Source organism: Callospermophilus lateralis, chromosome 7 (assembly GCF_048772815.1).
Source record: "Callospermophilus lateralis isolate mCalLat2 chromosome 7, mCalLat2.hap1, whole genome shotgun sequence".
Classification (NCBI taxonomy): Eukaryota; Metazoa; Chordata; class Mammalia; order Rodentia; family Sciuridae; genus Callospermophilus; species Callospermophilus lateralis.
Window position 1 is genome coordinate 114305688 of NC_135311.1, and position 23943 is coordinate 114329630.

General features: G+C 38.5%; 1 protein-coding gene across 2 annotated transcripts; it reads right to left on the reverse strand.

The window, feature by feature from the left end:
- Positions 1 to 243: 243 nt before the first annotated feature.
- Zfp69 (ZFP69 zinc finger protein) lies at positions 244 to 22204 on the reverse strand. 2 transcript variants are annotated; one of them, XM_076860658.2, is made up of 6 exons: positions 21777 to 22204; positions 19798 to 20173; positions 18215 to 18300; positions 6723 to 6849; positions 6310 to 6405; positions 244 to 1536 (listed from the first exon to the last, which is right to left on the reverse strand). In XM_076860658.2, the coding sequence occupies exons 2-6, from the start codon at positions 19919 to 19921 to the stop codon at positions 404 to 406; spliced, it is 1566 nt and encodes a 521-aa protein (XP_076716773.2). In that variant the 5' UTR covers positions 19922 to 20173; positions 21777 to 22204; the 3' UTR covers positions 244 to 403. The 2 variants fall into 2 exon arrangements, with proteins under 2 accessions (XP_076716773.2, XP_076716772.2); XM_076860657.2 differs by having other exon boundaries at positions 6310 to 6408.
- Between the last annotated feature and the right edge of the window lie 1739 nt (positions 22205 to 23943).

Sequence of the window (23943 nt, forward strand, 5' to 3'; positions counted from 1 at the left end):
GCACTTTCTGAACTTCATATCATGTGAACACTTTCCCCATGGGAAAAAAATTTTTTAATCTAAAAAATAAGAGTGGTGGTATTTTAGACAGTATTTCCCAAATGCTGGACTGTAAATCAGTGAATTCCCATGAAGAAATAATTTATTAATCCACCATGAAATCAGGAAAAATTATGTTGTAAATATTACATGATACTTAATTTATTTAATTTGAAGAACCATATTTTAAGTATTTTGTACAGAGGTGTCAGTAGTTATTAATGTAATGTTTATTTACACAACAGGCGAAATTTAAAGTTGCCATCATTAAATCAACTTCTCAAATTTATTTGAGTCCTGAAATTTTAAAGCTAAGAATCACTGATTCAAATGTGGCTTTTATTCTCATCAAATAAATATTTTTTTACACATTACTTCGGAAGGCATTCCGCCTGTGTATTTCATGGTGTCGACTAAGTGATGAATTATAGCTGAAGGATTTTCCACATTCATTACATTCGTAAGGTTTTTCTCCAGTGTGATGTCTCTGATGTTTTTTAAAGGATGAATCATGCCTGTAGGCTTTCCCACAGCGGTTGCATTCATATGCTTTCACTCCTGTATGGACAGTTTTATGATTGTTAAGGTGTATCCTCTGTCTAAATGCTTTTCCACATTCCTTACATTTGTAGGGTCTTTCACCAGTATGGATTCTCTGGTGATGTGTTAGATATGCTCTATGACTAAAGGTCTTACAACATGCAGTACAGGCATAGGGCTTCTCCCCAGTATGAATTCTTACGTGTTCACTAAGGTGTCTAATCTGCCGAAAGGTTTTCCCACATTCGTTGCAAGTAAAAGGTTTCTCTCCAGAATGAGTCTTTAGATGTTGGGTCAAGCTAATGTTCTGGCTGAAAGCTTTCTGACATTTGTCACATACATAAGGCTTCTCCCCAGTGTGAGTTCTATGATGCTGATTCAGAGATGAGCGATGTCTGAAGGCTTTGCCACACTCCTCACATTCAAAGGGTTTCTCACCAGTATGGATCCTCTGGTGTGTATTAAGAGATGCACTTTGACTAAAGGCCCTTCCACATTCCTTACATCTGAAAGGCTTCTCGCCAGTATGAATTCTCATGTGTTCAGTAAGATGATTGGGTTGTTTGAACATTTTTTCACATATATTACATTCATAGATTTTTGCTCTTATGCAACTTATTGGATGATTAATCAAATCTAATTTGTATTTTTTCCTCTTTCTAGGTGTGTCACATTTATGATGCTTCTGTTCCAAAATATTTGAACTCACGATAATTTCCCTGTATTTGTGAACATCTTGGACTCTCTTCTTGTGGGTCAAAATGGCTTGTCTCACATTTCTTCCACAGGTTTCCTGGTGCTTTTCTAACACATCATCATATCTGGAAACTTTTCTCAATGTGGAATAAATGATATCATCCCTTATGAACCTTTCCATCATAATGTCATGATACAAATGTTCCTGGGAAATGTCATTCTTTGCAGTTGACTCATTGGTTTCTGTTTTACTCTTTGAGTCTGAAATAAATGAAAAGATGCAAATAACTCATCTTCACTTTTTTTTAAAATTAATTTAGTAATGGGGATGCGATGGAGATTTAGGCAACAATACATAAAGCACATGAGCTTTTGACTATATTTATATATGGTTATGCGACCTGGAGAGGTAATGGGAAATAAAATCTAAGAAACAGTGAGTAGGTTAAATGTGTCATTCATTTGTAGTAAAACTAGAGTTTTTTAGTACTGTTATTTCTGATAATTCTAATGAACTATTAGTACTATTTAGTACTAATAAATACCAATTCCATTACTAATAAGTAATAAAATTTCAAAGCTGTGTCTTTATGAATATATATTTTTTTCATTGACACTATTTTTTGGAAAACAATCTCAGAACAATAAAATGTTTCTCTCCCCATTTCAGCAGAATCAGAATAGACACTGGTTCAAAGACTAGGGTTTAAACTAAGAATATGCACAAGAACATTACACTGTCCTTTATTAAAACTTGTATTTGTATATATTTAGTTCTGCTTCCTGAGATATTAATACATCCATGGAAATGTTATTTATGCAAAAAAAATGTTATTTATGTAAGAAACCCAGACAGTTGTATTGCTACTGCTGCTAGGTTCCAGGAAAATATCCTTTAACCTGGTCAACACAGAATAATCATTAGTGCTTTTACATTCCAAATTATAAATGAATAGAAGCATAACAAAGTCTATGCTCTTCAGGTCCCTAATTCTGGTCGGGAATAGGGGAGAAAGAAGAGAAGACAATAGGGAAAGAGAAAAGAAGCCATCTGTGACCCCTCCCCAATTTAGTATTCAGGCCTGAAGCAGGCCCACAGAAAAGGAAAAACCAAAATTTAACTCTGAATGATATTGGGAGTTTTACTATTTCACTGAATTCAATAAATATCTTATTAAAATCAAGATTGTTCATGTTAGAGACTGGACCATCTATTAGACCTCTTTGAGATTTCATCCAGAGTCAGGGCAAGGACATTCAGGGTACCTTTTATTATTATTTTCTTCTTTTGGTATTTTATTTTGTTTTGTGGTGGTGGTGGGGAGAGAACCCAGGGTCTTGCACATACTGATGAACTGTTGTACCACCTAGTGATTCCCTTATCTCCTATTGTTTTCATTATTACAAGTTGCAGAAGAGAAACCACAGGACAATATATAATTATTAGGATTTATAACAGAGTGAAACAAGGTGGACTGCCTATAAAAAGTCAATATTAAAAATAAATTGTTATTACACACAAGCAACAAGCAGAAAACAATTTTTAAAAATATATCATCTATGGGCTGGGGAAGTGGCTCAAGTAGTAGCACGCTTGCCTGGCACGTGTGGGGCGCTGGGTTTGATCCTAAACACCATGTAAAAATAAAATAAAGATATTGTGTCCACCTAAAACTAAAAACTAAATATTAAAACAAATATATATATATATTCTATAATAGCAATAAAATGAACAACTTCCAGAATGAATTTTAACAATAATATGAAATATGTACAAGACCTTTATGGAGAAAATCCTAAAACTTAATAAACAAAAATTTATAATAAATACCAATAAATGGAAAAATATGTCATGTTCCTGACATAGTAGGATTCAATATCATAACAATGTTAATCTTCTCAAAATTGATCTATATATTTGATTCTGTTTCAATAAAAATGGCAATACAGCATTTGTGTCTGTCATTTAATGCACTGATTATATAATTCATATGCAAAAGCAAGGGGTTAAATAATAGCCAGGGCAATTTTAAGAAACAAAGTGGGTACACTACTTCTACTAGATAATAGGTCTCATTATGAAACACAGTAAAGGAAGACAGCCTGGAATTAGAGTAGGGATAGAAAATTATAAAAAATGAAATAGAACAGAACGAGCCCAGAAATAGCCAGATGCAGTGGCGCACTCCCATAATCTCAACGATTTGGGAGGCTGAGGCAGAAGGTTTGTGAGTTCAAAGCCAGCCTTAGCAAAAGCGAGGTGCTAGGCAACTCAGTGAGACCCTGTCTCTAAATAAAATACAAAATAGGGGGCTGGGGATGTGGTTCAGTGGTCGAATGCCCCCAAGTTCAATACCCAGTACCCCCAGCAAAAGAGCCTAGAAATAGACCTAAGCATAGAAACTTGACATGTGACAGAGCTGCACCAATTATCCAACAAATGGTTCCTGGACTAAATGTCCATGTAGAAAAAGTTAAATTAGACTTTTTTTTTAAAATCTCATATATAAAATAAATTCCAAATGAATTTCAAACAAATATGAAAAGCAAAACTTTAAAAATATAGACAGGTGCTGTGGTTGTGGCTCAGTGGTAGAGTGCTTGGCTAGTGTGTGTGTGTGGCACTGGGTTCAATCCTCAGCACCACATAAAAATCAATAAAACAAAGGTATTCTGCCCATTTACAACTAAAAAACTTTTCTAAAAATATAGGAGTATAAAGGAATATATCATCTACATATAGTAAGGAATATATCATCTACATTATGTAAGATACCCTTTTCTGATAACAGGGCAGAAAAGGGTATCTTACATAATGAAAAGCACATAGGAAAAAAAACTAATAAATTAAGTAAAATTAAATTTAATAATACATATCCTTTAAAAGACATTTTATTGATTGATTGATTGATTGACTGATTGGTATCGGGGATTGAACCAGGGGCACTTAACCATTGAGCTATACTGAGCCATAATCCCCAATCTCCCCACCCTTTTAATTATTTTTAGTTGTAGGTGGACATAATACCTTTATTTTATTTATTTATTTTTATGTGGAGCTGAGGATCAAACCCAGTGCCTCATGTACACTAGGCAAGCACTCTACCACTGAGCTACAACCCCAGCCTTATCCAGCCCTTTTTTATTTTGAGATAGTCTCACTAAGTTGCTTAGGGCTTGGCTAAGTTGCTAAGACTGGCTTTGACTTGTGATCCTTTTGCCTCAACCCCTAAAATGCTGGGAATATGGATGTGCAATACCGTGCTTAGCCAAAGATATTATTTTTTAAAAATGAAAGATGGGTCACTGGCTGAGATAAAACATTTATAAAACAAAGCTATGAACAATTAGTATCCAGAATACACATACACACTTTTCTAAAAACTAATTTTAATAAATATAAATAATAGAAAAATTGGCAAAGGATATAATAGGTAATTCACAGAGAAGGAATCTTGGATGGATGTTCAACAAACATGAGAATATGCTTCCTCTCATGACTAATTAGGAAAATGAAAGAAATAATATCATATTCACCCAACTGAATTTACAAAAATTTTCAAGTTCGACAATACCAAGTATTGATAGAAATGCTAAGTTCTGGGAACTTTCAAAACCTGATGACAGGAATACAAACTGGTGACACGCTTTGAAGAGAAACTTGGTAATAACCTGTAAAATGAAGGCATATATATCCCATTACCCAGCAATTTTGCTCTACCAACTTCCTTGAAAAAATATTTGAATACATATATGAGCAGTTGTGTGCACAAAAGTAGACTGGAGCATCTCTGTAATCTGCAAATTGGAAACAACATAGTATAGCAGCAGAAAAATGAATAAATTGTGGTTTATTAATTCAATGGAAATGAATAAACTAGAACAACATAGCGTAACATCAACAGTGTTGAACAAGAAAAGCAAAGAAAAGGGACTGGGGTTATGGCTCAGTGGCAGAGCACTTGCCTGGCATGTGTGAGGCACTGAGTTTGATCCTCAGCACTGCATATAAATAAATAAAAAATAAAGATACATTAACAACTAAAAAATATTTTTTAAAAAATGCAAGGAAAGGGCTGGGGTTGTGGTTTAAGTGGTAGAGCACTCGCCTCGCATGTGCGAGACCCTGGGTTCGATCCTCAGAATCACATAAAAATAAACAAGTGAAATAAAGGTATTGTGTCCAACTACAACTAAAAAATAAATATTTTTAAAAGATGCAAGGAAAGTACATATATCATTTATTTGAAGAATGTGTAAAACAATGCTGTTGTTTAGGGATATATACGTAATGAAAGTAAAAAGACAAATGGCAACAGTAATATTTAAACAGAAGAGTGGTTATTTTGAAAGGTGGGAGAGGAACAGCAGGGCTTCAACTTTTATTTCTTAATCTGGATGGAAGTTACATAGAAATGTGTTATAATGTTCTCTATGCCTTTCAAAATGTCTAAAATTTTTCATAATAAAAGCAAAGTTCAGGAAAATTGCTACTGGATTGGGTGAGAAGGAATCCTGTGCTATTTTCTCTTACAGGATTTTTCATGAAGTAACTATTACCAAAAATTAAGACAGGTAAATTAAAAAGAGATGAAAACTGGAATTGGAAAATAAAATGTGGGGAAATGTGGAAACAGAGTGGAAGAGAGAAAATTAAAGATTTGTACAGACCTGAGATCTGTTTTCTGTGGAGAGACCACATACATCTGACTACTTAGAGGAAAGAGCTTTAGGTGGGCAGGACTTAGGATACTGGAGAAAGAAGGAAAATCAACTTTAACCTTAATGAGGACAACTGGAAACAATACAGTATACCAACAGAAAAATGAATAAATTGTGGTTTATGTGTAAACAGGGGGAAAATATGACCAATAATCATATTATTGAGAGACTTTTGCAAGGGCTCAGTGAAGAGAGAGGGGTAAAATTAGGTTTAGTGCATCCCTTGTCCAGTAGCAGGAGCGTTCCTGGCCACCTGGGAGGGCCCTGAGGACTAACCCACATACTAAAAGCTATCATCTCCCTTGGTCTTACCTGAAACATCATTTCCCGGGCCTTCTTTCTGTATCACCCATGGCTCTTCTCCTTTCTCCAACTGGGAAATCACACTAGGCTTGGAAAACTGATATCCTGCTTATGAAGTAAAAGAAAAAGAATATGAATATTTATGTTTATGTCTAAGTACCATCCTTAGAATTTAATTCTAGTGTTCTGGTATTCAGGGGCTCTGAGAATGGGAAGGGGCATGTCTTTCTATTCTAGCTCTATAAAGTAAAGCTGATCCCCAAGGAATCATATCTGCCCTGGCTTGGTTTTTAAAGGAATAATACATCTTTAATGCAGAACCCAAGGCCAAGTCTCCAAAGAATTTACAATATTGATAATTTAGAAATAATGACTATTCTATAATGGGCAGGTTTCTGGATATATGAATGACCCATCCTTACCCACTGACACCAGGTTCCTGTAGTTCTCCAGCATCACATCCCGGTACAAATTCCGGTGAGTAGGGGCCAAATGCCCCCACTCCTCCTGGGTAAAGTCCACAAATATGTCCTTGAAGGTCAACAGTTCCTAGAACATCAAACATTCCTTTTCAGTTAGAGTCCAAGGATTTCTGACATTTTCAAAGTTTTGGGAGGTTCCAAACCAATTTTACCAGAGGCCTCCCTGGATCTGTTTTGAAATTATTATAAATATTTAAATATGTAGGACATATGATCATACATGCCTTAGAAAAAATTAAGCAGATCAGAGGGAATAGGGAGACCCAAAGTGAGTGTAAAAATGATCTTTTGTGTAGGGTATTTATAGAAAGTTGCTTTGAAAGGATGATATTTGGCCAGAGAGATGAATTCAGTGAGGAAGAACCATGAGGAAATCTGTGGGGAGAGCATTCCAGGGAGGTGTAAAGAACCTCAGGTGAGAACATTCTTTTTTGGTGGGCAGGAGAACGGGTACTGGGGATTGAACTCAGGGGCACTTGACCACTGAGCCACATTTCCACTCCTATTTTCTATTTTATTTAGAGACAGGGTCTCACTGAGTTGCTTAACACCTTGCTTTTGCTGAGGCTGTCTTTGAACTCAAGATCCTCCTGGGATTACAGGCCACTTGCACCTGGTGAGAACATTCTTAGCTTATTTGAGGAATAGAAGGTAAAGAGCATGGATAGAGGTAGGTTAGGGAAGGGGACTGTAGAAGAAGATGAGATCAGAAGGGGTAGGGAATGAGGGGTAGGACAGGCACTTCTGCTCCCAATACTTTCATCAAATACCTATGCGTTCTTGCTGAGCTTGAATTCTGGGGGCCCAGATGCAGTTTAGTCCAAGATGGACAAATGTCTGGAACTGTAGTCTAACCCCTTCCTAGCTAAAATACTGAAAGATAAAAAAAAGACTGCCCCTTAGTGGTGGTGAGAAGCATTGGCAATGAGGCAAAATTCAATCAAATTAAAGATGTATCACTGCCAGAGCTCAGTCACAGCTCCAGGAGGAATAAGAATAATCAGCCCCTCAGCTTAACCAACAGACAGAGGAAAGAACTTAGAATATCTTAGAAATACAATAAAACAAAACAAAACAAAAACCTATCTATCTATACACACACACTCCCCTCATATTCCACTGTTTATATATATATATATATATATATATATTTTTTTTTTTTAATTATTAGACACTGGATGTGGTGGCACATGCCTATAATTTCAGCAACTTGGGAAGCTGAGGCAGGAGGATCACAAGTTCAAGGAAAGCCTCATTAATTGAGCAAGGTCCTAAGCAAATTAGTGAGACTCTGTCTCAAATAAAAAGGGTTGGGATGTACTCAGTGGTTAAGTAACCCTGGGATCAATTCCCAGTACCAAAAAATTAAACAAACAAATAAACAAATAGATGTGTAAACAAGGGGGAAAATATGACCAATAATCAAGAAAATAAAAATCAAAACAGACACACAGATAATCAAGTCACTGAAATTACCAGATAAGAACTTCAAAGCAATTATTTAAATATATGCTAAAGAATTTACAATAAATATAGATAGAATGGATAAAGAGATGGAAATAACTTTAGAGAGATACAGAAATGCTAGAAAAGAGATCAAAATTCTACAAATGAAAAATACAATGTATGAAAAATTCATTTAATGGCCTTAAAGTAGACCAGGTAAATGAAGACAAGCTCAGTGAAACTTAAAAATGAGTCAATAGATATTGTCAAACTAGAGCAGTAAGAGAAAAAAAAAAAACTTGTGGGTTAATATCAAATGATATAATTGAAACCTCAGGAGAAGAAAGCAAAATATTTAAAGAAAAAGTAGCTGAAAAACTTCTAAACTGATGGAACTTACAAATTCAAGAAGCTTAGCAAACCCCAAAAGGGATAAATAAACCCCAACCCACCTCCCAAAAAAACCCTACATCTATGTATATCACAGCAAAACTGCTGAATAACAAAAATAAAGGTGAAGACTGTAAAAGCAGGCGAAAGATCTGGAACCCAAGTGGAGTTTAGTCCAAGATGAACGCCTATCAGGAGAAAAGATGGTAAGAAAAGGGAAACAAAAAAAACAATTAAAAAAAATGGTATGAAACAAAGACACATCACACAATGATAAGAATAAGAGGCAACTCCTCATCAGAAACAATACAAGCTAAAAGATAATGGAACCTTTTTAAAATACTTAAAGAAAAAATAACCTAGAATTCTAAATCCAATAGAGGATTCTCAAATAAGAGAAAATATTAAGGCATGTTTAGATTAATAAAAACTGTACAAACTGGTCACCAGAACACTTACACTACAAGACATGATAATGTTTTTCAGACTGAAGGGAAATAAACTCCAGAAATTTGGAACAAAAGGTTTAAAAAATGAAGAGTACCTGAATTAGTAAGCAGTAGGCAAATACAAAATCAGGTTATGTTTTTGCTTTTGTGGTTTTCAACTAAGGATTGAACCCAGGAGTGCTCTACACTTAACTACATCTCCAGTCCTTTCTATTTTTTATTTTGAGATAAGGTCTTGCTAAATTGCTGAGGCTGGCCTTGAATTTATGATCCTCCTCCTGCCTGAGCCTCTGGAGTCACTGGGATTACTGGGATTACAGGCATGTGTCACTGTGCCTAGCCCCCAGCTCTTCTTTTTATTTTTATTTTGAGACTTTCTAAATTGCTGAAGCTGGCCTAGAACTTGTGATCCTCCTGCCTCAGCCTCCTGAGTTAATGGGATTACAGGTGTGTGCCACCATACCTGGTTTCTTAATTTTTAAATAAGACAATTTACCATCAAAAGCAAAAATGCAAACAATGTATTGTGAGGTTTATAACACATAAGGTAGAATACGTGATGATGATAGAACAAAGAATAGGAAGCAGTAAATGGAAATATGTTTTCATAGTAACACGTGATGCGGTATGTTAATTCAAAGCAACTGAAATAAATTTAAAAATGCACACCATGATAGAATGACCACTAAAACAAAACAAACAAACAAAAAAAATGTAGCTTAAAAGTCACTGGAGCGGCCAAGTGTGGTGGTAAATGCCTGAATCCCAGTGGCTTGAGAGGCTGAGGCAGGAGGATCACAAGTTCAAAGCCAGCCTCAGCAATTTAGTGAGGCCCTAAGCAACTTAGCAAGACCCTGTCTCAAAATAAAAACATAAAATAAAAAGGGCAGGGGATGTGGTTCAGTGGTTAGGCACACCTGGGTTCAATCCCTAATACAAAAAAAAAAAGTCACTGGAGGACATAAAATGGGATACTCAGAAATAATTTAATCCAAAAGAAGGCAGGAGAGAAGGAACAAAGAAAAAAAGAACAGAAAGGACAATAGCAAAGAACAACCTGCACTTAGACCCATCCATATTAATGATTACTTTAATTGTAAATAGACTAAACTAGCAAGACCCACCCATATTTAAGAAGGTCGCACTTTAACTATAAAGACACCAATAGTTTTAAAAAGGAGGACATTTTAAGGCTGGGGTTGTAGCTCAGAGGTAGAGTGCTTGTCTCACATGCATGAGGCCCTAGGTTTGATCCTCAGCACCACATAAAAATAAACCAAATAAAAATAAAGATATTTTTTAAAAGTTGTGTATTTATAATTTAAAATTTTTAAAAAGGAGGACATTTTAAACAAGATCAGGTGCATTCAGGGTGGTATGGCCATAAACATAATAGTAAAGGCCTTATAACTTTTTACAGGTGAAATCTCCATTGCAATGTTTAAAAACTCTATAGTCAAAAAATAGAACTGATCAGCAAAACATTAACCTAGGTCTGTATGAGCTCAAAAAAAAAAAATATATGGGAAAGGGCAATAATAAAATAGATATTGAAAAAAGCATTCTGGTTCAGTCACAGATGTAAGAATAACCAAACTGGAGTTCTGGATATCACATCTTCTTTTTGGTCTGTAGAAATCGCTTTAGTTAATCTGTCTGGAATCCAAATCAGCTGCTGTTCTCCCTGTGGAAATACATAAACAGACCCCCGACTCCAGGCAATCACTGGGTCAGGACCTTAGTTAATCTCTCTGGAATCCAAATCGGCTGCTGTTCTCCCTGTGGAAACACACAAACAGACCCCCGACTCCAGACAATTACTGGGTCAGGACCTTTCCATTGTCCTGTTAGAATATCCTTCCAAAGTACCTTGGGCTTATATACATTTTTTGGACACACATGCCTTTCCGCAGCACTAAGCCCTGATGAATCCAAATTTAAAAAGTTTAGAGTAAAAAGGGTTATTTTAAGTTTATCTTTGGGGAATATATACCCCTTCCCAATTCCTTCTTTTTGCTTTAATAAGTACATTTTAATAGTTTGATGAGCTCTTTCAACTATGCCTTGTCCCTGTGGATTGTATGGGATTCCTGTTATATGAGTAATGCCAAATGATAAGCAAAATTGTTTAAAAGAGGTAGAAGTATAACCAGGGGCATTATCTGTTTTTAACTGTTTTGGAACGCCCACAGTGGCAAAATTTTGTAAGCAATGTGCTATAACATCTTTAGTTTTTTCTCCGGCATGAAGGGAGCCCATCAAAAATCCAGAAGAAGTATCAACTGTAACATGCAAATATTTTAATTTTCCAAATTCTGGCAAGTGTGTGACGTCCATCTGCCAAATATGGTTAGGTATCAATCCTTTAGGATTGACTCCAAGATTAACTTGTGGTAAAAAGGTCACACAATTTTGACATTGTTTTATTATTTGTCTAGCTTGTTCCTTAGTTATTTTAAAACGCTTTTGTAAAGTATTGGCATTGACATGGAACTTTTTATGAAAATTTATAGCTTCTTCTAGTGTAGAGAAAATATGTATGTCATGTGTAGTTTTATCTGCTAAATCATTGCCCAAACTAAGGGCTCCAGGCAATCCTGTATGTGCCCTGATATGTCCTATAAAGAATGGATCTTTTCTGTCCCAGATTAGACTTTGTATAGTGGAAAACAAAGAGAAAATAGTAGAGGAAGGGGAAATCCTACCAGCATCTTCAAGGGATACTATAGCATTAACTATATACTGACTATCGGAAAATAAATTAAATACAGAATTTTTAAACATCACAAAAGCCTGTAATACTGCCTTAAGCTCTACCTTTTGAGCTGATTGTTTGGGTACTAAAAATGTAAAAGTTCGATCAGGTGTAACTATTGCTGCTGTACCATTATTTGATCCATCAGTGAATATATTTGGAGCATTCCCGATAGGTGTTTTTCTTGTCATTTTTGGAAAAATTACAGGATGCGATGACCAAAAAGACAATAAAGGATTAGATGGTAAGTGGTTATCAAATGAAACATTAGATTTGCACATGATTATTGCCCAAGTATTTAACTCATTAGCTAACTCATCAATTTGATTCATAGTATATGGAGTAATAATTTTATTGGGAGAAATTCCAAACACTCCCTTTGCTGCTTTTATTCCTTTGAGTATTAATTGTCCTACAGCCTCAGGATACCTAGTAAGAATAGTGTTAGGAGAATAAGATAAATGTATCCACAATAATGGACCTTCTTGCCAAAATACTCCTGTAGGAATATTTTTTGTTGGTAGTACAATAAATAATAAAGGCAAACTTATATCAATTCTATCCAAATGCATATTTTCCATATATGTTTCAATGATTTTTAATGCCTTTCTTGCTTCAGGCGTTAACATTCGGGGTGAATTTGGATCTGATGGACCTTTTAGGATATCAAATAAAGGTCCCAACTCTCCTGTTGGTATACCTAGATAAGGCCTTATCCAATTTATGTCTCCTAATAACTTTTGAAAGTCGTTAAGTGACTTGAGTTGATCTACTCGTATTTGAATTTTTGGTGGACGGACCATGGTTGAGGATAATAGAACTCCTAAATAATTAATTGGAAAATTTAATTGTACTTTATCTATTGCTATCTCTAGATTATAATTTTTTAATAAGTTTGTAAGTGTGGCATAACAGTCTAGCAATGTGTTTTTAGCTTTGTGTGCTAATAATACATCATCCATATAGTGAAATATTTGTAGTTCAGGATTTTGATTTCTAAGTGGCTGGATTGCTTTGTTAACATAAATTTGACACATAGTTGGGCTGTTAGCCATCCCTTGAGGGAGTACTTTCCATTCATATCTCTGATCAGGACCTTCATGATTCAGTGCAGGGATAGTAAATGCAAAACGTGGACTATCCTCAGGATGAATTGGAATTGAAAAAAAACAATCTTTAATATCTATAACTAAAACATACCAAGTTTTTGGCAAAGCAGACAATTGAGGAATCCCCGATTGAGCAGGTCCCATAATAACCATCTCATTATTAATGGCTCTTAAATCTTGCAATAATCGCCATTTACCAGATTTCTTTTTGATGACAAAAATGGGAGTATTATGGGGAGATACAGAAGGTTGTATATGTCCTTCTGCTAATTGTTGTTTGACCAGATCATGGGCTACTAGTATCTTTTCTTTAGTCAGGGGCCACTGAGGAACCCATACTGGTCTTTCTGATTTCCAAGTAATTTTTATTGTCTCAGTGGCCCTTTCTGAAAATCCAACCCATGTCTGTCTGTTCCTTGATCTATTTGTATTGGTGCTGCTATACCTTGTTCTTGTTTTCCTAATCTTTTTCCTTTCCTAAAACCTTGTCTAGTCATAATAGTGGGTGCATTTTGGTTGATGTTATTTGTTAATGTCAAACCTAATTGATCTAGGACATCTCGCCCCCATAAATTTATAGGAAGATGATCCAATACATATGGCTGTATAGTTCCTTCAAATCCTTCAGGATCCTTCCAATCTAATACCATTGCACTTCTATGGGGATTAGTCGCCACTCCTAGGCCTCGAAGCGTTTGAGTGGCTTGTTGTAATGGCCAATGTTTTGGCCATTCTTGACGAGAGATGATGCTAAGGTCTGCACCTGTATCCAGTAGCCCATTAAATTCATGTCCTTGAATATTTAGTTTTAGCATGGGGCGAGAATCTAAATTTAAAGACAGCATAGCCCAATCTACACCTGTGGAGCCTAATCCCTTGGAACCTCTTTCTATAGCACGACTGGAAAATTTATCATGTAGGCTTGGTATTATTAGTAACTGTGCTATTCTATCTCCTGGTGAAATTACTGATATACCATTTGGAGAACTGGCTATAATTTTTATTTCACCTTCATAATCGGGATCAATTACCCCAGGACTTATCATAAGTCCTTTTAGAGTAGAAGAGCTGCGTCCCAATAATAAGCCTACTGTTCCTTTGGGAAGAGGTCCTTTCACCCCTGTGGGAATGATTTGAACTCCCATCTCTGGAGTTAGTACTGATCTGGCGGAGGCGCAGATGTCCAACCCTGCGCTCCCTCTGGTTTGTCTGATGAGGGATCTGATGGACAATGTGTCCTGGGCACTACCCTGATGGGGTTGCTGGGTTCCTCCAGTGCTCCGTATATTTGTGGTTTTGGGCCCCGGAGCATTGGGCCCCCCTGTCCATTTTTTGGCAATGGAGCCCAATGCCTTTCTCCACGATATCGTGGATAAACACTTGGTCCTTGTTCGTTTTTTGATAATGGAGTACCCTCTATGGTGGTTTGAGAACGGCATTCATTAGCCCAATGTCTCCCTCTACGGCATCGTGGGCAAATACCTGGTATTCTACTCCTTTGATACCTAGTTTTGTTAAACCCTCCTCCTATGGGGCAATTCCTTTTAAAATGTCCTGTTTGTTCACAATTGTAGCATGTTCTTGGCCTGGAATCTAAAGCCTGTTTTACTGCAGCTGCCACAATTTGCCCTTGTTCATTAATGTCTCTGGCATCTAAAGCCTGTTTTACTGCAGCTGCCACAATTTTCCCTTGTTCATTAATGTCTCTGGCATCTAAAGCCTGTTTTACTGCAGCTGCCATGACTTGCTCTTGTTCATTAATGTCTCTACATAATTTAATATATGTGTTTAAATCTTCATGTTTCCATGGTCTAATGATATCTCTGCACCAACGATTCGCTTGGTCATAAGCCAGTTGTTTTATTAATGGCATTGCTTGTTCTGTATTCCCAAAAACTCTGGTGGCTGTTTGAATAAGCCTATCTACAAATTCAGCATAAGATTCATTAGTTCCTTGTATTATCTTAGATAATTGACCTTGTAAACCTCCATGTCCTTGTAAAGTCTTCCATGCCTTAACTGCATCTACAGCAATTTGTAAATATACACCAGGATCATATGCAATTTGTTGCTGCTGATCCTCATAAGGTCCCTTTCCTAACAACATATCTAGATTTCTCTGAGGATAACCAGCTGCTGCATTTCGCCTAGCCGTCTCCTTGCAAAATTCCTCATTGGCAACCTTCCATAACAGGTATTGTCCTCCATTTAGCACAGCTTTACACATATTAGCCCAATCTGCTGGCGTCATGTTCAAGTTGGTAATGGATTCGACCAAGCTTACAGTGAAGGGTGCTTGAGGACCATAGGTTGTTACAGCCTCTTTTAGCTGCTTCACTGTTTTGAAATTTAAAGTATGGTAAATTCGCTGCCCTCCTACCTCAAATACAGGGCATGTTTATACTTGAGATCCTGTCTCAGGATCTGAACTATCCACTGTGGGGGTTGGGGGCCTCTCAGCATATGGACGTGGCCTTGTCAGTTGGACATTTACGCCCTCTGGTGATAGAAAGGTTTTAGTAGCAGTCTCCTGTAGAGGTGGTGCTGTTGGTTGGACACTTAAGCCCTCTGGTGATAGAAAGGTTTTAGTAGCAGTCTCCTTTTGTAACTTTCCCCCTGATGGCTTTTTCTGCTCTAAACTTTCTTTCTCTGTCTGATTAGCTCGAAAGATCTTCTCTTTTACTTGAATCTTTTCCTCTTTCTGACTAACTTGAGAGACCTCCTCATTTACTTGAATCAATATGTCTTCTCCTTCCTCTACCTTTGTCTGAATTGAAGGCTTTGGACTAAGAAAACCAGATACCAATGCCCACAATGCCAATGTGCCAGCTGGCAGAGTTCCTGGGCTGTTCTTTTCTATTCTTTTTAAATCTTCACCATGATGGTTCCATTGTGATATATTTAATAACTCCTCCTTAAAAAGCCATGGGCTACATTTTTGCATTGTATCAACGTATGCCCTGACTGCTCTTGATTTTACTGGAATGCCTTCTTCCTCTAACAATTTACTTAACACTCTTTCAGTTTGTTTTTTACTAGTTTCTGATCCCGTATTTCTACTATAATACAACCCAACAAGATGACGCCAAAGAAAACCGAGACAGAATGAAATAAAAATGGAACAACAAAAATTCATTATAGCCTTTCTATCCTCCTTACATGTGCATCCGTCCTTTCTCCCTATCTGTTCCTCAGACGTAAATAGTTTTTCCTCAGAAGTGAGCGGTTTTTCTTCCGTCTCACTCATCTCCAGGGACAGGCAACTTAAAACAAAAATGAAGCAAAACAAAAGAGGAATCTTAAAATGGCTCCCCATCCTCTCACCCTGCCCTCAGGGGCGAGCGGTTTCAAGAAGACAACAATCGTGTTTATGCATCTGATGACTTCAAATAAATAAAAATTGATAGAACTAAAGAGATACAGATAAAATCATGATTACAGATTTTTTAAAAAAATTATTTAGTTGTTAACAGACCTTTATTTTATTCATTTATTTACATGTAGCACTGAGAATCGAATCCAGTGCCTCACACATGCAAGGCAAGTGCTCTACCACTAAGCCACAACCCCAGCCTCATGATTATAGATTTTAATATCTTCTCAGTAATTGATAAAAACTGACAAAAATTCATCAAGGATATAGAAGATTTGAACATTATTATCAAATAGTTAACTGATATTTATCAAATACCATAAACAATTACAGAATATATATTCTTTTTTTTTAACAATACCTTTATTTCACTTATTTACTTTTATGTGGTGCTGAGGATCGAACCCAGGGTCTCGCGCTCTACCGCTGAGCCACAACTCCAGCCCCTATATTCTTTTTTTTAAATTAAACTCTTTTAAGACATTTGTGGGACTGGGGTTGTGGCTCAGTGGCAGAGTGTTCACCTAGCACATGTGAAGCACTTGGTTCGATCCTCAGCACAACATAAAAATAAAGGTATTGTGTCAACTAAAAAATATTTTTTAAAAAAGACATTTGTGGAATGTCTTTGTATTACTTATTATAACTGCATATATAATATGCAGTTATAATAAGTAATAATATTATACATATTATATATGCAGTTATAATAAGTAATACAAATTTCATGTATTCCTTATGAGAGCTGGAGCAGAGTACTAATTGGAAAGCACAGAAGGAATTTTCTGAGTTGGAGGCAATGTTCTCTTTATTAGTTTGATTACATGGGTACATGCACATGTCAAAATAGAATATATTTCCTAAATGTATTTTCCTGTATGTCATTTATACTTCAATTTAAAAAAAATTTAATCCTTTCCCATGGTTAAGGAATCTACTTTTTGATAAATGTTAGGAAGTGAGGGATTCCAGATATGTGGAATATAGAGAAAAGATGATTCTTTAAATAATTAATCTATTATTTAACTAACTATGGTTTCTTCCATATTACCATAAATAACTGGAATGAATTTTAACCCTAGAAGGCAGACATTAGCATCTAAACTTCTTAGCTAAGAAAATGGATTGTAAAGAGCCAAAAGAAAAAAAATTGCCCTAGACACCAAGCAAGGAAGATGAGAGAAAATCAAACTGTGCACCATCTAATATCAGATAAAATCAAATCCAATATCATCTAATTTCAGATTTAAAGTTATTTTTACTTAAAACTCTTCTGTTGGGCTGGAGTTGTGGCTCAGTGGTAGAGTGCTTGCCTAGCATGCATGAGGCACTGGGTTGGATATAAAATAAAGATATTGTGTCCACCTAAAACTAAAAAATAAATGTTAAAAAAAAAACTCTTCTGTCTCCAATAATACCTCTGTAAGTCTTTTAATTTCCTTCTGTTTTATCCATGTTTCCACCAGATGGTGAAGACCCCATTTCTGACATGCTATCCTAACTGCTCATAAAGCTGCTCCTGCTCAAAGATGTGGCCATTTCTTCTCACTATGCCAAGGGTCATCTCTTAAAGAGTTGTCAGAATTTCATCTCACTTATGGATTTTGAATATTATATTGACATTATCTTAGATCCCAAGTAAAATCCATTGGTTTTTAGGAGCTGGAAATATCATTCATTATACTTTCTCTACAAAAAATAGCACAATATCAGATTAAGATGCTGGTGAGAAACAAGAGTTGCAGGAAGGCCCCTATGAGCAGAGATACTGTCACCACAGAAGCTCAAGTTTCTGAATGAGAGCAACTCGCATAGTTGAACTTGTTCGTCTCAACCCACTCACTTCTTCCAAAACAGACAGGTTAAAAAACAAGAAGCATTATTAAGAAAATGAGGAAGCTCCAACCCACCTGGGATTCTGCTGTCAGGAGGTCAGGGGTCAATTCATCCTCTAAACTTTCTTCCTGGGTCTCAGCAGCATCCTGAGACAGCAGAGCTAGGGAACGAAAAGAACTATGAATTTTGCATCTACTTAAATCTCTCAAATGCAAGAACTGCTCTGTAGACCCACTGACTGTTCCCCAAAAAATATTCACAAAAGGGGACATATAGGGCTAGGATTGTGGCTCAGTGGTAGAGTGCACACCTAGCATGCTTGAGGCACTGGGTTCGATCGTCAGCACCACATAAAAATAAAATGAAGATTGTGTTGTGTCCATCTAAAACTAAAAAATTAAAAAAAAAAAAAAAGGTGGGGGGACATCTAGAAGGAGCCCAAAACTCCTTAGTGAGGAGGACCTGCAGTGTGTTGCTTTGGGTATTGATACTTCCCAATGGTCAAAAGCACAAATCTAACAGGCCACTTCTTTTTCTAAAATCCTCAAAGGGTCTCCCACAGATAAGAAAGAAAAAATTCAAACATTTCACTATGGACTTCAAGGCAGTCTATGATCTGCCCAAAGCTTATTTTCTCAGCAGTGGTTACCTCCAAACTACCAACCTTTATACCTGGGATACCACCCACTTCACATTCTTAACCCTCATTTAGACTAAATAGTCCCCATTCTCTAAACCTCTCTTCAAAGTACCCACTTTTCTATACTTCCTCCAAATCTTCTATAAAAAGCTTCAGATACTTTTCCAGACTCAACTCAATGCTATCTGTCTTATATTTCCTCAGAATTCCAAAAGAGCTTTTCTTAGGCTATCTTCTATTATTTTGATTTGGTTGTATATCTATCTACTCTTTCAACTAATAATCAGCTTTAGAGAGAATTCTTCTTCTTCTTCTCCCTGCCCCCCAATCTCTCAAGATGCTTAGCCAAAGTCCCTGCCTGACATAGATGGAATACAATAAAAATACTGGCTGGATATGAAGTATTAGAGGTATGAGGACATCACATAAGACACATTTATTCCTCTCTCCATATATCTTCTCCTGACCAGACAACTAAATAAGGTGGGTATGTCTTAGACATGTCTCCTGCCTCATTCACATAGTTCAAGGTAATATGAGAGGAATCAGGCATGTTATTCCTGCCTCTCGGAGGGGGAGGGGTGGAAATCTGATGCTTGTCAAAAATATTGGTTAAATATTTTTAACCAATAAGTGGCTAAAATGACTACAACTTAAGCTGGAAAACCCTTCAGAGGACTTAAGAGTCAGAACCCTTTGATCCCTCTACGTGTGAATCACATTCCCACATTAAGAGCCAGAGGTGGGGAACAACTCTACTCTAGCTTCCCCTCATGTATTTTATCTGATGCCAGGAGATGGGAGCAGCATGGAGACATATTGAAAAAGAGCCTGAGATGGGAGCCCAATATTTTCTCTCCCAGCTAGACTACTCCCAAAAGCCACGAGCTCAGCATGAGTGAACCCCCTCAAAGACCTTCTTTCCTCCAATTTTCTCCCCAAGAAACAACCTCAATGAAGTACATCTGTTCACATAAATGAGACCTCCTTCTTCCCCCTCCTTCAGTCTATTCTCACCTTCTTCTTCAAACATTTTAGTCACATCCTCCCATGAGGGTGCCTCCCCCTTGGCCTTCCTTGGATGGTGTAACTTCACCCAGGTACTGGCCTTGGGCAGGGTGATCAGGAGCTGCTGAGGCATGATGATGCACGACCAATTGGCCTTGTCCACTTCTGGTGAGGAAATTGCCAGAACCTCCAATGAGAGGCTTGGCAATTGCGTGGTCTTTCTCAGACTGCAATCTTCTGCCCTCGAGGCTTTGGCATGTCCCTGCAGGACTAGGACCTGGAGGACCCTAGAGGTTGGAGTGACTTTAACAACTCTGAAAACTGGACACCATTTTTTGGGAGGCAGTCAAGTGAGTTGGTTTGAGTACATGGCTTTTTAATCATTCTAGAGGAACAAAAGACAAGAAAAAAGAAATCCAGAAACATTTTTCATCTAGCCAGAACTCCAGAACCTGCAGAAATATATTTTAAAATGCAAAAGATCTAATACAATGGTGCAGCATCAATGCAAGAGTAAGTATAATCAGATTTCTTGGATGTAGCTTCCATCTCCCGATTCCACAAAAACACGAAGTCAGGCAAACACCCAAAGATGCACAAACATCTGCCTTGATTTCCCACCTTGTAAGCTACATGCATATTCTGCTTGGATCCAGATTTGGGAGTCAACACAGGCTTTGAAACCAGACAGCCTGGCTAGAACCAAGACAATATCCAACAAAAGCTCTGAGGCACTTCAATTCTGTGAGCTTCAGTTTGCTCACCTATAAAATAGGAATAGAAATTGCATTTTGTAGAATTGCAATGTTGATTAATTGAGAATACTAAGCATATAGCAAGCCCTTATAAACCTTTTATTTTATGCTGCGTCATACCATTATTTTTTAAAGTTATTTTTATTTTTATTTTTTTTTTTAGGAGAGAGAGAGAGAATTTTTTAATATTTATTTTGTAGTTATCGGCGGACACAACATCTTTGTTTGTATGTGGTGCTGAGAATCCAACCCGGGCCGCATGCATGCCAGGCGAGCGTGCTACCATTTGAGCCACATCCCCAGCCCATAAAGTTATTTTTAAAAAACAATTTGAAATATGCATGTAAAGTTCATTTTTAGTATCTCAACTGATGGAATAATCACATAGCTGTTTTAGCTGGGGCAAACAGTGACAGACACATCATCACCCGTGAAGCCGAACAACTGATAAAATGCATCCTGGGTTCTGAAATGTTAAATTGGGGGAGGGGTTAATGCTTAAATGGAAGAAATATAGTATTTTAAGTTTAATGAGGGCTCCTGCAGAATTATTGGTAGCAGGCAGATTTGAAAACAAACCAAATCAACTCATCCAACCATTGGCATCTAGGCAGGTACCTCCACCATGACCAGATCCAGTGTATCTGGAGTCCTCAAAACAGCTAGGTGGAAAAGGGGGTGGTCCAGGCTAGGGTTGTAGCTCAATAGTAGAGCGCTTGCCTTGCATGTGTGAGGCACTGGGTTGATCCTCAGCCCCACATAAAAATAAATAATAAAGAGGGCTCCGTTGGGGCTCAGCGGTAGCGCACTTGCCTGGCATGTTTGAGGCGCTGGGTTCGATCCTCAGCCCCACATAAAAATAAATAAAATAAAGGTCTATCAACAACTAAAAAATATATTTTTTAAAAGTAATAATATATAAATAAAGATACTGTGTCTATCTACAACTAAAAATTTTTAAAAAGTGGGGGGGGGGGGGTGGAGGCCCGACTTTCTGAAGTTCGTGGAGAAGAGACTTATGTGACTGCATGCGTCCTTAGAGACTGGAGATTATAGGAAATATCCTACCCCTGAATATTAAAAAAGGACCTCTATGGGCTGGGGATGTGGCTCAAGCAGTAACGCTATCGCCTGGCATGCGTGGGGCGCTGGGTTCGGAAGTCTTTGCACCCTCACGTCTCCCAGACAGGCCAGCCCTGAAAAGAGAGGTCCACCAAGTGCAGGAGTACTCACCGGATGGGCCTTGGACGCCGGGAGGGCCAGGGTTGGGACGTGGGGACGCTCACTCCGGAGCCTTTCTGCTGCAGAGGTCTCTAGAGAAGGACTGGGTGGTAACAGATTCTGTTCTTTCCCACCCTTTTACGGACCGTCCACAACGTCCAGCGTTCGCCTAGACGTCCTTCCGAAGCCCGGAGGGCCCTCGGCCTCCGGACTGGACCCGACTTTCTTCCAAATTTCCATCCAGGGCCCTCTAGGATGGGCGGCTTTGCTAGCCGCACCCCCGGCGGCTTTGGGGCTGGAATGGGAGGGCGCCCTGAACCGGCGCCGACTGTGGCTTTAATGCCCGAGCCAGCGGCCACGGCCAAGTGCACCCGGCCTCAGAGGCCGAGCGGGGCGTCTTGCAGCGCCTGCGCCCCAGGACGCGCCCTCCAGGTGGCCAGCGACGCCCGCAGCCCGCTGCCCTGCCCCAGCCGACCCGCCCACCCAAAGCGATCTGCTCAGTCCGGGCCCTACGCCCGCGCGTCTCGCCGCGGCTCCGCAACCCGCCTCCCGCCCTCTCCGGAGCCAGCGCGCGCCCGAGCACCCGGAAGCCGGAAGCCGCCGAGCGCCCGGGCTCGCGTCCGCGGCCACCCAGACCCTGGGGGCGGCGCCCTACGAGGCCACCCCCTTGTTGCCCCGGCTGGGCCGCTGGCCCCCCAAGGCCGGCAGGCTGATGGGGAATCCTTTCGTCCTGCGTTCATTCACTGGCCCAGCAGCTCTCTTCCTGGTGCTTGTGACCCGCCACGCGTCCTTATAAGATCTTAGGACGCAGCACAGAATGCACGCTTTCCTGCTCTTTTGAGACTTCATTCTGGTGAAATTAGTAATAAGTAGGAAAATAAATCAATGATGCCCTCAGGTGATAGCAGGAGCCTCAGAAAATAATTACATTATTTTCTGGAATACATGTTTTAAGTTTAAAGAGATATGTATTAGTTTGCTAAGGCTGCCAAAAAAAAAAAAAAAATACCACACATCAGGTGACTTAACCCACAGAAATATATTTCTCAAACTTCTCGGATTTCTCCTGCGGCCTATCTCCCTGAGTTGTAGATGGCTGCTTTCTTTCTGTGTCCTCACAAGGTGTGTGTGTGTGTGTGTGTGTGTGTGTGTGTGTGTGTAGCACGTGCATACATATGTGTATGTGTACTGTGCACTATGCAAGCGTCCCTGTGCCCTTGGTGTGTCTGTGTATTCATATCATCCTTAAAGAGGAACATTAAAACATTATGTTCCTGAGTGCTCTCTTCATATTCCCAAAAACCTAGCCATGTTAGGGAACAATGAGAGCAAGCCTGGGCCAATTGAGTGTCCAGATACATATTACACTGAAGGACATTGACTTATGCACACCAGGAACTAGGGCAAGTTAATGTTAACTGTAAGAGCTTCTTTTCTTGCATGTACATCATGACAGTTGCTCCTTGGGAGCTGGCCATACAAGCAAACTAAGCAAGATAATGCTGATAATGTCACAGCTTCTGCAGCTTAACAGGTAAAACCCCTCTTTCAGTGGTAACTGGGAAAGAACTGAGGGCACTGTGGGGATGGACACCTGTCACTCATGCAGCTGGCCAAGACCGGACAAAACACCATGGGGAAGAGGTGGCACTGTTTGGCAGAAGAACAGTGGGGATTGGAGTGCTATCTGTTCAGCCAATGGCTACTGGGACTTCCCTGTAAACATTTCTCAATAAAGCCTTTTGCCTTGGCTCTTGGCAACCTATCTCACTGCTCTGGCAAAACTGGGCCATAGATGTGAAAGTATCTAAATTTCCTCTACTTATAATATGATCACCATTCAGATTGGATTAGAGCACACCCTAATGCTAAATTTTAACTTAATTACCTCTTTAAAGGCCAAGTCTCTGAATACAGATGGTTTTGAGGTAATGGGGATTAGGGTTTCAACATATAGATTTGGCAGGGGAGAATAAAATTGAGCCATAACAAGGCATCTAAGAGATGGCAAGGCAGTAGGGAATTACCAGACTAAACCTGGAAAGCTAGCATCCAGGAAGAAAGAAAGGCAGAAGCTGTTTGGCCCTGTCAGCTGGAAAATTATAATCTTCCTTTTGCACTTCAAAGAAAAAGACTTAAACACAACAAAATGGGGAGAGAAATAGGAGGAGGTCCTTCT